We start from the raw sequence: 14,794 nt of genomic DNA, 5'->3' as shown, positions 1-14,794 counted from the left end.
AAATATTATGATGATAGATGCTCATGTTTAGTGTTCATTGACCATGTGTCATATCCCATTTTCCAAGTGTTGTCCATATGTCTTAAGATTACACACTATTAATATCTATGTAATCCATCCCCTACTTGCCAAATAGTCTATAAATAGTATCATTTGGTAGATTTTGTAAGTCATACGTATTGGTAAGAAATTTAAAAGGCTGGAAGGAAATTTCCATATTTTTCCATTTCCTATAATTTTCTTTATTTAATTATTTTATTTTATTTTAAATATATTTTATTACTATATTATATTTTATCCATAATTTCCATTGTAATAGAAAATATTTTTTACAAAAAGGGAAAATGGCTTATTTTAAACCTTGTATCTCCATAAATGTCCATTTCAAAGAAAATTTTTAACTCTAGCTTCGTTTATTTTTCCTACACATTTTTCTTTTCGCTTTTACCCTTTAGAGTTAAATGAATATTTTTCTTATTATTTTTCTATTTTCTATGACACTTTTGAATGAAACGTTTAATCTATTCATTTTAAAATTAAATTTATATTAACTACAATTTTTTGTACCCTTATACCTATACCTATCCTCTATTGATTTCGATTTCCATGACAATACAACAATTTGTTATGACAAAGTTACCTTTTGATAACAAAGTAATAAAATTTTCTAATTTAGTTTTATAACATATTCCTAACAAATTTAGTTTCTGGGGAAATTCCTAGAGTACCTCTCTTTCCCTCTCTTTTAGTCGTGAAATTACTTTTTCCATGCACCTTTACATTTGTAAGTTTTTTCATTACTTACAAACAGAAAGATGTGTGGCACCTATCTTTTATTTTTATTTTTATTTTTTTAAAAAAAATAATTTCTCTTTCCTCTTTCACCCTCTACTCCTTCCATTTTCTTCCTTCAACATCAATGACAACCACTGAGAGGGTAGGAAGATGAAGAAGGGAAGGGTAGGAAGATGAAGAAGGGAAGGAAGTGAGGCTTTTTCATTGCCATGACATTAATTTAAAAACTCCTCTTTCAAACCTATGAGTTTGGTTCTTTAATGCACAAACGTAGGTTTGACTTCAAAAGTCAAGTCCCTAACTCTAACTCCTTGAGCCAAACGCTCCCTAATAAAGAGAAATGAAGGAAAGGAATAGAAAGAGAGGGGGGCAGAGAATGTATTTACTCTTGATCAACTAATGACCTATTTGACCATTTAGAGTTATTTTCCAAATCCAAAACATAGGATCTAATGTAGGATTGACAAAAATCCCGACGAATTCAGGTCCTCTCGAGAACTCACCCAAATAAGGGCGAGAAATCCCCAGTCACTGGGGATGAGGATCAAATCGAGGACACTGCAAGTCTCCGATTGGGGAAGAGTATCCCGCCCCATTTAATTGTTAAGTACTTTTTCATTTAAAAAAATATAACATATACATTATATTTTATATAAAGAAGGAAAATACTAATTAAAAGAATTGTCATACAAAGAAAAACTCAAATTTCATTTATTTCCCTTTGTGAAAAAAATAAATAATGACTGTAGTTTTATGAATCTCTGTTTTCTGGATTTTGTTTTTATTTTAGATTGTACACATTTGTCTACAAATATTTCTTTTTTCACTAAGAACAATTGAACTCAAATTAAGAAGTATTATCTTTTAAAAATTTACAACAAAAAAAAATTATATAAAGATGACTGAAGACCCAATTCCTACGGGAAATCCCACCCCTAAACTGCGGAGATGGGAGATGGGGATTCATTTACCCCGCAGGGACGGGAATGAAAAGCTCCCCCAACCCCTCTCTCTCATTACCAACCCTAGTCTAATGTGCCACTTTTGGAATATTTAAAACCCAAACACATCAACTCCAAAGAGAACCAAAAATGAATTTTATCTTAAAATCAATTAACCATTAGAGCCACTTATATAGAAATAAAGAATATAATAAGGCTGTCAGACAAGGGCATAGACCAAACTTGGACAAACCCAAGTTTATGGTGTGATTAAAATCATGTTCATCAATGAAGCTCAAAGATTTTTGAAGTACAGGAGTTGATTAACTAAGACAAACTCATACGCACAGAAAGAAATGTAGTCAAGTACTCTCTCTAAAAGCACTTTAAATGCTTTTGATTGCTACATTCCAACTTTATTTGGACAAACAAAATTGAGAGGAAAAAAAAAACCTTTTATGCTACTCAAATTAACGCATCTCTGAATTTTCAAACTCGACATTGGAACAATCTTACTTTTTGATACTTGCCATTAAAAGGCAAGTACACACTTAATCAAAATGCAACCAAACATCCATCCAGCTCATGGATCAGTATTCAAATCAGAGCTACCACATGGTACACCCCAGATTCAACATGGCTCACCATCCACAACCTATATGAAAGTGGAGAACTCCACCCTACTACACAACTTGAAATATCTATCTCAAACTTGGGTGGGCCATTGTAATATACAAGTTCCAAACTCCTACATATGACACCATGATAATGATACCAGTCTATTAGTTTAGATATCACTACCTCTGAAACATTTCAGGAAGTTCAAAATATCAACTAGTAATTTACCATAAAGGGATTCCCAACTAAGGGGAAAAAGGTGAACTAATAATAACAATACAGAATAAACATCCTGCCAATAGAGAATGTTCAAATCTGGCCACAATTGCAAATTGTGGGAAGCAGATTAGGAGATGTATTAAAAAAACACACACACACACTTAAAACAGAGCATCAATTACATTATCAAACGAACTGTTAAATACTCTGTTAATACAGCAAAGATTGCAGTTAACATACTAGATATACTTTTCATCATTTATCGTGGTGCCAGTGAAGGTTACAAATCTAACCCACAATTTGAAGTAAGAAAAAAAAATGGGGGTGTTGATATTGACAGCAGTTTCTCCGCTGTCCACAACCACCATATTCCCATCATCACTCATTTCTCAACACATGGAAGAATAGACTAGAATACCATGGGGATTGACGCTCCCAGAATAACAACTATCCTAAAGCCAATCCCCATTTTCAACCGTAATGTTACTATCAACATCATTCTCCCTGTACAGAACCCTTTATATGGTCAACGTAGAATTTTTTTTGAAAAAAAAGGGAAAAAAAAAAAAGCCAAAGATGCTATAGAAATTTTCACCACATTCAGGAGGAGTTTCTTTGGACTTAAAACTGTAATCCCACATCTATGCATCATGCATAATATCCTTCATTATCATCTCCAGAAAGAGTTATGAGATGCAAAAAATCTGTAATCAGGATGGTTCACGTTTAATAACCTAAGCCAGTTGTCAGCATCTTGCCATAATGAGTGAGCCTTCGAACATTCCTCTGCACCAGTCGAATTCCAAAAAGGAATTTTGAACTTATAGGAAGCAAGTCCAAATATTGGCAACTGCAGTTTGAGAGGGCAATCCGCAGTGTACACCTCTCTAACTCTTGGCCAATGGAATTGCAACCCATCAGTGCTGATGCCTGCTCCAAACACAAGCCACAATGCCCATTTGAAGATGTTCTTTTGAACGTCTTTCTTATAAATGCAATTTATGAAAATCTTAACAGCACAAGCCGATGATAGATTATGAGTTGTTTACACTATAGACATACTGAACCTTTACCTAAATGCAGCTTTACCTAAAAAATAAACACTATCCTAAAACGTTTTCTACAGCAATATTACCAAAAATTCAATTCTGTACTTTTTTTTCTTTATTATAAAATACCCTTAGACTTCCTGTCACAGCTGATGTTTTCCTATGATACAGCTAACACAGGTGATAAAAAAAAAAATAATAATAATACCTAAGTAGTTGAATGTGTCCATTGAGATCAATTTTACTGAAAAGCAATACACTCAACACTGGCACTAAGAATTGATTGACGTCTTTATATCCATAAGAAAACGAGGAAATACCTTGAAATGCTGTTGACAGATTATGGAAGGTCAAGAAACAAGCATCTAGACTTTGTAGAGTTGGCCCCGTGGGAATCCGATAAATGGGATACCTTCAGAGATCAAATAAATATGTCAGGGTAACAGAATTGATCATAACAAAACGTAATCTGGAGGAGATAAAACATACCATGCAACAGAAATCCAACTGGAAGGAGATAAATCACAGCTCCTATATGTCTTTAATTCAGGAAAACGAGATGCAAGGATAGTGATCTGTTGAATGCAAGCTAACGTTAGTTAAAGTGAAGGAGGGTTTGCAAAACTCTCATGTACTAAAGCCAAATAAAAAACACCTACCTTATCAGTTAATGGTTCACGACAAAATGGTGGATCGCGCTCCAAGTATTCAAACACAAGCTGACCATGACGATAGCAAGAGTCACTTTCATCACTTGATGACTCGGAAGAAGGTACATTCATTTGAAGAGCTCTTTGTGACCCCGGAACACTAAAGTCCTGGATCCACTCATCTTGAAGGGCGGTCTTCGTTTTCTTTTCTGCCCCAGAATTACTGCTTCCATCACTGCTTGTTTCCTTTGAGGACCCAGCGTCACTATCTGTACCACGCCTTCGACTACAAAATATAATATTAAATTAGAAATCCACTTACCACTCCCCTGTACCCAATTTTAGACTACACTATATGTAAATAGCACACACAATAATACCAATTGATGATACCCAGAAAACACATGATCTTACCACATTTACCAGCTCAAAAAACAATATCATTTCCATATTGATAAATCTATAACACAACAATAATTTATGATAAAGGGTTTTCGTAAAAGGAAATATAAATGACATAATCTAGAAAATATAAAATGAATGAGATAGTGAAAGAATTAATGGAAAAAATAAGTTAGTGTTCCGAGAAACGATGACCACATCTTAAGATATATAAGTGCTACCTCTTCAATCACCAATGATGTTAATCACATTTATTGTGCAAAGAAGAAAAAATTATGTGAAAGAGAGGAAAACAAACAGCCAACAGCCAAGCTATTTTGTACATAAATTGTTAAACCCAAATTAAATATGCTCAAGTAATGAAGCACATAAGAAGAATGATATGTGATATAAATCGTTGCCCAAGATAAAAAGGTAGTCCACTTTCCCCCTTCAAACACAATTGAAGATCCAACGGCAAGAATACCCTTGCAAACTATATATGAAAAAGGTCTACATATTGCACGATCCTGAACAATAAATTTATTGAAGCAAGCATTCCTAGTAATGTAATCCAATCACCAATCACAATTAGACAAAATGAAATGAGCATTAATATTAATGTAATCTAAACAAATCCTAAGATCTCAAAAGAAATAATAAAGTCTGGCCCAATTTTATTACTTCTTATCCAACTGCATAGAAGCATAACTTATCAAACTTAATTCATTGAAAAACAGCCTAAGCGATTGAAGCTAAAAGGGAAATTTACAAAATAGGTTGCAAGAAATGAATAGATATAAGAACATGGAGATCTATGAATAATCCTCACCTTAGGGAAGAGGACTTTGAAGGATCAACATAAAGTTGAATGCCGGACAGATATGGAACATAGTACTGTACTACAGAGTCACTACCATTTAACAATAGAGGGATACCCGCTCCATATGCACTCCATTCCTTGAAAGATTCCCAAAGATCACCGAGCACAAAATAAGGAGACGCCTCCAAGACTTCACGGTTTCTCCACCCCCTCAGGCTCGTCTGTTGACATCCCCAAAAAGGCCAATTATAGAAGCAATTTAATAATTTGAGAAATTGAAGCAAAGCAAGTTAGCTAAGATCCATATACAACTAATCCAATATCCTATGTATATAAATATATATGGAAATTAAAAGAAGAAACCTAGCACTACAGTTATAGTGATCACAGAGACAATGTAGAAGCACAACAAATGGAAAGTGGGGGGGGGGGGGGGGCTTAAGAATAAGGCTAAAGAAATCCATTGAAGAAAATACGAACGGAAGATTCCAACATCTTCCTCAAGGTTAATCAACTTAACCATAACATCTTCTTGGACCTAATAATTGCAAGAACCGCGATCAATTGCCTCTTTACACATCAAATAAGTTTATACACGAAGGCAGATGTTTAATTCAAACAATATCGTTTTCCATCACAAGAAGGTGCTTTAAAGTCCAGCACGGAAATTAAAAAGTTCAAAGAAAAGAAAACGGAAACATCAAGTGAAAAAGAAGAAAAAAACAGTAGCTTGGCGAGCCGATGATTACCTTAGGAATACAATGAGCCGGAACAAGAGGAGTAGTGTGCTCCAAGAAGCGATCCAAATTAGTAGAATCAGCAAGTCCACGATCGGAAACAGAGCAATCGGAGCGAGTGGACCAAGAACGACACTCATCAAACTCACTCCTCTTCTCCAAGTCATCGATCGTAGCAGTAGAAGCCACCAGAACGTCCTTAGAATCCAAGACACTTTGCTTGTGCTGCTGTTGCTGCTGCTGTTGTTGTTGTTGTTGCTGCTGCTGCTGCTGCTGCTGCTGCAAACGACGCCGCATCGCAGGTGGATGGTAAAAGCGATTCTCGCCGCGGATTCGGGCAATCGAAACCCCACCGGAGACTGACATTGCAACAAAGAAAGAGCAAGGGCGAGGGAGAGTAGGTATTTATGTGTGTGTATATATATAATATATACAGTGATGAAGAAGAAGATGAAGGAGAAGAAGGAGAAACTAGGGTTTTGTAAAATCTAGTGGGGGAAGGGAGGAAAGGGAAGAGAAAGGGGAGAAGAGAAGATAACTAACAGAGACGTTTGTTTAAAAATAAAAAAATAAAATAAAATAAAACGGAATTAGTCCTATTTTTCGGACATTAGAGAAAGGGGGGAAATAATGGGATTGGATTAGAGAGGGGGAGATTTTAGGACCAGAAGCGTCCAGAATCATAATTTCCAATGCCCTTTCTATTCATCTTCTTCACCTATCTCCCTATCCCTTTCGTAATGCCTGTGGGGGCATTTTCCTCCGAAATTACTCTTTTGCCCTTTACTCTTCTCTCCTTATGACCCATCTATCCTTTCTCCAATCTGGATCTCCCCAGATTTAACTCTTAACGAATCTTCCGATCCCACCGACGGCTGGGCTCATCTTGGGCTCTATATTGGGCCGCATTCCCCACCCAAGCCCATCGCCCTAATCAAATCTCATGCCCTCTTACACTTCTCAACTCCTTCATTTATGGGCTGTTTTTCTCTCAGTTACTTTTCTCCTTTCATTTTCTTTTTTTTTTTTTTAAATAATTGCAAATATAGCCATTGGTACCAAAATATTAACAAAGATAGAGTATAATGTAAAAGAATTTACATCTACAATAAAATTTATATTCAACTATCAAATTTATCGATGATAGACTATATCATTGACATTTTTTTATTTACAATCCTTTTAAAATGTTGCTATACAATTATGTCATGGTTGCTTCCTTGTAAATGTATTTCATCAATGGTAATCTGAAAATTGAGTCCAATTTGAGTACTCTTGTAGTTTACTAGTGTTTTGTTATCGTTGTGAAATGTGGGTCTTACAATGAAATATGTAATCTTATTACGAAAAAGAGGATCATGAATCCAATTACATTTTATTATTACGTGAGACTCATACCCTCTTTTTTCATCATTTAACCTTTTCATTACGTTTTTCTATGGAAGTTAACAATACCAATGATTTTTTTTATTTTTTATTACAATTGCATCCGTATATAACAAAAAAAAATCAAAGGAATCTCATTCCATTTACGGTTGAGGTTGAACATAACAACTAATACATGAATGCAAAACCCATTTTATGTTTTTACCCAAATAGACAAACAAATATGTGTTTTTCCCAAGAATTATGGTTTAATTGTTAATAAGTCATTTCCTTATCAAACTTTCTTTTTCTTAAGAAAGAAAAAGAGAAAAATAGAGGCAATGAATGCACTACATCAAAACATTATTCTTTTATTTTGAATGCCCTTCCAAACCTTAATCCTTTCTTTTTCTTATATTTTCTCGTCCCTTTCATTTCGACTCTTCCGTTGGTGCTCTCATTTGGTTGTTTAGAGAGTTCATTTTTACTTTACATTGGCTTTTTACAGAACCATTTTTGTTTTTCCCACGTATGTGTTCTTGTCCTACTTAAATTGATTTCATGGTTTCACTTCTCTAAAGACTTTTATTAAATTTTGCTTAAACATCGTCTATTATATTATAAATTTGAAGAGCACAAAGAAAATACGGATACAAATAAAATATAATATTAAATAAATATAATATAACATATGAAATAAATAAATAAGAAAATATGAAATAAGAAATTTCTCGAGATTCTCAACTTTTTCCAAAATTCATAGATTTTACCCAATACATGTGTGTCTTCTAAAATCCACAAATAAGGATCTTAGCAAGTAGAATGTGGTACATTTGGACACCAAATATAAGTTGTTGTATGACATATGGCCAACACATATGGTAATGAAAAGAGGACACTTTACTTTTATCAATAAGTTTGGGCATCTATCTAACATATTATAATATTTATAATAATCCCTCTTAGATGTCCATGATATATATGAAATATGTCTCGTTAAAACCTTACTAGGAAAAATTCAATGGAAAAAAACCATAGTGAAGGAAAAAGAGTACGTATTTTATATATCTGTACTTCTAAAAAGAATAATATATTTGTTCCCCCTCATGAAAACATCATTTAAGATCTCTGAGTCGTCGCATTCCAATATTGTGTACAAAATTTTCAAAAGTAATGGTTGGTAATGATTTTGTAAATAAGTCTATAAAATTATCATTCAAATAAATTTGTTGTACTGTGATGTCATCATTTTCTTCGAGATCATGAGTGTAGAAAAGTTTGGGTGAAATATGTTTTGTTCTATCTCCTTTAATATATCTTCCTTTGATTTGGGATATACATGTTGTATTGTCTTCGTATAATATTGTTGGAAGATTTTTATTAGAAGCCACATGTTTCATGGATCTGTTGCGTCATTGATCTTAGTCATACACATTTCGACTAGCCTTGTGAATTGCAAGAATTTCAGCATGATTTGAGGAAGTAGCCATTATGGCCTATTTCACTGACCGTCATGATATAGCAGTTCCTTCACATGTGAATAGATAACCTGTTTGAGATCTAGCTTTGTGTGGATCAGATACATATCTAGAATCTGCATAACCAACTAGATCAAAAGTTGATTTATTTGAATAAAAAAATCTCATATCAATTATTTCTCGGAGATAACAGAGTATATGCTTAATTTCGTTCCAATGTCTTTTTGTTGGAAAAGAACTATATCTTGTTAATAAATTTACTGAAAATGCAATATCCAGTCTTGTATTGTTATCAAGATACATAAATGCACCCATTGCACTAAGATATGGTACTCCATGACTAAGAAGCTCTTCATTATTATCTCAAGATCGAAATATATTTTTCTTCACATCTAGTGAACAAACTTCCATTGGAATGTTCAATGTATGTGCTTTGTCCATATAAAATCTTTTCAAAATTTTCCCTATATAAGTTGACCGAAGAACAAATATCTCATCTGCTAAATGCTCAATTTTCAAGTCAAGGCAAAATTTTGTTTTTCCGAGATCTTTATCTCAAATTCTTTCTTAAGATATTCTATTGCCTTTGAAAGCCCTTCAGAAGTTTCAATTATATTTAAATCATAAACATATACAATTATAATAGCAAATCCTGATTGTGATTTCTTTATGAAAACACACAAACATATTGGATTATTTTGATTTGTTCTTTCAACAAATATCTACTCAGGCGATTGTGCCATATTCGTCCTGATTGTTACAATCCATATAATGACCTTTGTAACTTTATTGAATACAATTCTCGGGAATTTGATTATATGTTTCAGGTATCTTAAATTTTTCTAGGATTCTCATATAAATATCATTATCAAGAGATCCATATAAGTATGTCGTGACTACATCGGTGGATACATCTCCTCATAATCAATACCAGGTCTTTGTGAAAAATCTTATACAACTAGTCTTGCGTAAGATTGGTATGACAACCCTAGAAAAGGGTGAATAGGGTTTATTTAAATTAATGAAATTTTTTTACTAATGTGGACCCAATTAAGTAATCAATAAACTTTTTGCTAGCAATTAATTAAACAAGAATTTCAAGCATATAATACCAACCCAAAATAATCAATAGATTGACATAAACAAATTCAAGAAAAAAACGTAGCAATTAATTTTATGCAATGAAAAATATTAACAAATTAATTGCAAAATTAAATAGGGGAGAGATAGAGAAATTGACACCGAGAATTTTACGGTGGTTTAGCACAATCGGCCTACATCCACATCCCAAGCTTCTTTTAGGTATATCACTACGAACTTGACTCTTTCCACGACTTAGAGTCGAACCGTACAACGTTCTTTTTTTCAAACGCAAGAACAAACTTAATCCTTTCTACGGTTGAGGATCAAACTCTCTAAATAGAGTGAATTTAAAAATTTAGCATTCGACGAATCAATCCTCACAACATAAAATGTAAACCCTTAATTTTTTTTATTAGTTAATCATGCTTAAGTCCTCTTAATTATGTATTTAAGCTCTTGCAATATGTATTTATGATATTGTATTAGTAACAATATATGGAAGGCTTAATGTGTATGTATGTAAGATTGAATGAGGGAAAATATACTAAGTATTTAATGTCAAGCTCTCATGTGAAGTAGAAAGAAGTTAACACTTAAAGAAAAGTAGAGAATTTTGTGCATTGGAGCTGTGACACGTCATGCAGCCAGTTTTGTTGAACTATGCGGCCAGAAGTCCAAGAAGGGGACATCATGACTAAGAATAGCTATGTGGTATGTGGAAGGCCATGGGAGAGGTAAGATGGCTCTTGGATGAGAAGGAATGACTGAGGCCGGTATGACAGAAGTATACGACCAACCATGTATGCAAATGGTGAGGGCTAAGTTGGCAAACGAGGTGGCTGTGGACCAATGCATCGAAGGTGTCGATCAGAAGATGCAACGATAAGTAGAAGTATGTGATGACTAGGAAAGGACTTAAGTGGTCACATGTCCATGCAATGGAGTTAAGCTAAAGAGTTCAACTTAATCAATTAGTGAGTGGACTAGACGGTAGTCTTAGGAACGTTAATTGAGGATTAGGATGCCAGGTGACATTTAATTAAGTTAGTTGAGTCATGCAAGCACACATATAAATAGAAGTTGAAAAGAAAGGAAATGTTTTGCCAAAATTTTCCTACGCTAAGAGAGTGTTGTTGCCATCTGAAGCTCAAAAGTGTTGAAGAACTCTTGGGCAAGTTTGAGAGAGCTGAGGATTTCTAACCAATCTAAAGGAATTTGATGCTCAAATTCTAAGGTAAGAGAGTTAAGATGCCTATGAGTGAACTCATTAAAGGGAATCTAATAAGTTAATGGCTGGAATTAGAATTATGGAATCTAGAAAATTGAAATATGAAATGATATTATAGATAAATAAGCAGGTAGCTGCACACGGAGTACAAGTAAGCAGTTGAAAAATCGATGATATGTGTTGATGCATGTAAGCATTAATAAAGTATTCACAGGCGAGGTGCATTAAGTGCATCATAGAGTGGACGCTCATCGCATAGGCTAAAAAGGGTGTTCCAGTGCCTACCCGAGCACCGTGAGAGAGGGTTGCCATTTTCCAACTAAGTTATAAGGTAAAATGACTAGGTGTAGTTGATACAATGAAATGGGTTAGGATACATTGAACTTAGTCACGATGCGATGAAATTAGTAGTATGTGATGAAGTTAAGTTTATGCATTAAGTTCAAGAGGGAGCTGATTATACTGAATAAAGGAGCTTTCTTTATTTCATGGCAGAAGCATATAGAAGAGGCTTACAGACCCTTGGATAAATAGCTTCAAACAGTGAGTGACAAGTTTTGATAAATGTTTTCTAATGATCAGTTTTGCACATAACTGATTGAACATACAGTTTTTAAACCATGATTTCTATGATGCATGTTTTACTCATCTATTGGACACATGACCCTGAAGGAAATCGAAAATGAGATTTCTATGAGCAGCGGAACAAAACTATTTCAAATTACAATCATGAATCAACAAATCATTTACAGTCGACTTCAAACAAAAGGTTATACAATTATACAGAGAAATTACAGCATGAATAAACTCAAATGCATAGAAAGGCAAACTCTACGCACATAAACAGAAGCGTCTCCACGCTCCGATACGCACTCTGATCGAACAACAACGACCACGAACACTCAGTCTACACGACCGCAACACNCACGCTCCGATACGCACTCTGATCGAACAACAACGACCACGAACACTCAGTCTACACGACCGCAACACCGCACGAACACTTCACACTCTTCCTCAATGATCTCCTCGGTCACGATCTCCTCCGCAACACGAATGAACCGTGTTCATCCTCAGCGACACGAACGGCCTCAGAAAACCTTGACGGTGTCGAGTTGAGTCTAACACCACCAACAAGGCGACCTTGGTATTATCGGTGTGAGAATCCAGAGGGTGGGCTCTGTTCGAACTTGGTATGAGACAGACGAACGGAGGAAACAATGATCGCGTACACGACTGGGAAGTGGTAGAAGGCTGAGACTTATCGTATAAGTCGATGCCCAATCGTTTAAATAAAGCTATGCGATCGTCTAGCAAAAGCTATGCAATTGTTTAGCTCTATTGTCTAGCTCGATCTGTCGTATACAGACTCTACACGACTGTTTACCTTAGGCCAGTGATCGTCTAGCAAAGTTATGCGATCGTTTAGTAAACACTGAACGATCGTTTAGCTCGCCCAATTGTCGTTTAGTAAATCTGTATTTACTTGACGACTAACGTAAGTTTCTTTTCGCCGGAGAGAAAACTCAGAAATCATTTTCAAAGTTTTGTAAAAACTTCTTTTCAAAATAGGAAACCACTTTCCTTTTAAACTCACGGTTACCATGATCCAATAACCACCCACTACTTTTGTTATTTAAAAGAAAAAGTATTAATTATCCAATAATTAATATTATTATAAATTAAATGATAACCAACTTATCATACTATATTTATAATTTATAGTTTTAATATTTCATCTCATGAAACATATAAACCATAGTTCTTTTTCTATTCCATGGTACTTAATGTAAATCTCATTTACATCAATCCTCCACTAGATGTATCTTATACATCATACCGATTATATCATATATAATCAAAATATCTCTTGTCAATTTGAACATTTCAAATCAAAACCAAGAACTGATCCTCAACAGAATCCAAGCTACCAAGGGACCTCATGGACCTGTAGATCCGAAGTTCCAGCGGTACGTGAATAACTGATTAAACTCTTTAGTCATGAGATCCACCATCCGTTAACTGCCAGGCACTCCACTAAAGACTAAAGCTGAACTCTCCTCACTACAAATATATTATGTGTCCATCTTAACCAATCAGCAGTGCGACAACCGTTCACAGATCGCTCGTAAGTACAACTGGACCAATAACCGTTATGCCCCTGTAGTTACATCTGTCTCCTTAAGTACCACTGATCCTTCTAATGAGCATAAGTCATAGTCCTACTATGACTGAGTCTTCTCTTCCAAAGAGAAGTTGTGGCCACTATGTTCAAGCCCCAGAATCAGCCCTTAAAGGAGCAATCTATCTACTTATCCTTGATTCGGGAAAGGAGTGAATTCCATATTGTGGATTGAGTTCTCAGCTCCAGACAAGTCCCCAAAAAGATAGGTATGTTGAGTAAGCAATCTGGCCACTCTCACCCATATTAATCAAAGGACCGCCCTCAAAGGCAGGAGTTCACAAAACACTCAAGATTGAGGTCGTGTCACCTATGGTCATTTAGGTGAGATGCAAGTCTCTCGTATCAACGACGTTATATACAGAGTCTAGTCATCTCGTGGTCCAGGTCTTATACAAACTATTTGTATAGGACACCCTCGCTCTACGTCTCCACACGAATGGTCAGGATCTACCATCTGTAGTAGTTTATAACACTTGCAAACCTCTACAAAGAGGGTCGTATCTGTAGTGTCACCAGGATTAGGTATCCCACCTTAATTCTTATGCTACAGACCGATTTAGGTTATCACTTAAGGCATAATCCACTTGTATATCACATATACATGCTTAAGTTCACATAAGATAACCAAGAAGCTTTATTTATTGGATATGAGTAAATGCCATAATTAAATAATACTTATTTTATTCATTGAACAATGTGTATCTTTACAAAACAACGAGACTCTAGGAGAATTAGGACTCCAATCCCAACAAACCCATGTTTTCAAATAAATGAAATTTCATATGTGAGTTTAGCATGTGATTTTCAATAAGTTTATGCCTATGATTTATAATTAATATTTACAAGGCACTATAACGATGACATGAAATTTATGAAGTATGGTTAACTCACATGAGTATTCTGTTATTACATTTGTAATATGTTTTAAATTTTTAAATGTCTTGTATAAACCCTACTCCAATGTTGGTACCAAAGGCATGGTAAAGTACCCAAATTTCAGTTACACTAGAAATCCTCAATACCAAAGGTATGGTACCGAAAGCATGGTAAGATGGTTAGGACCGAATCCCACTGTACATGCACATATGACCTATATTATCGACGTTGATGAGATCGAGCAAAAGGGCTTTCTCTTAACTAACGTTATTAGGGATTAAGCAAATGGGCTCTCCCATATGTTCAGACAGAAGTATAGATTCTTTACAAGAATAATAATGAGCTGCAATTCAGGGTTTAGTATTG

The 14,794-nt window shown here is 34.8% G+C and overlaps 1 protein-coding gene across 1 annotated transcript; it reads right to left on the bottom strand.

Annotated features, from left to right (window-relative positions):
* Positions 1-2,686: 2,686 nt before the first annotated feature.
* LOC120069924 lies at positions 2,687-6,897 on the bottom strand. The gene is made up of 6 exons (XM_039021764.1): positions 6,226-6,897; positions 5,486-5,697; positions 4,282-4,558; positions 4,112-4,197; positions 3,943-4,034; positions 2,687-3,503 (listed from the first exon to the last, which is right to left on the bottom strand). The coding sequence occupies exons 1-6, from the start codon at positions 6,577-6,579 to the stop codon at positions 3,244-3,246; spliced, it is 1,281 nt and encodes a 426-aa protein (XP_038877692.1). The 5' UTR covers positions 6,580-6,897; the 3' UTR covers positions 2,687-3,243.
* Between the last annotated feature and the right edge of the window lie 7,897 nt (positions 6,898-14,794).

The sequence above is a fragment of the Benincasa hispida genome, chromosome 1 (assembly GCF_009727055.1).
Source record: "Benincasa hispida cultivar B227 chromosome 1, ASM972705v1, whole genome shotgun sequence".
Lineage (NCBI taxonomy): Eukaryota > Viridiplantae > Streptophyta > Magnoliopsida > Cucurbitales > Cucurbitaceae > Benincasa > Benincasa hispida.
This window is presented reverse-complemented; position numbering and strand designations above follow the sequence as displayed.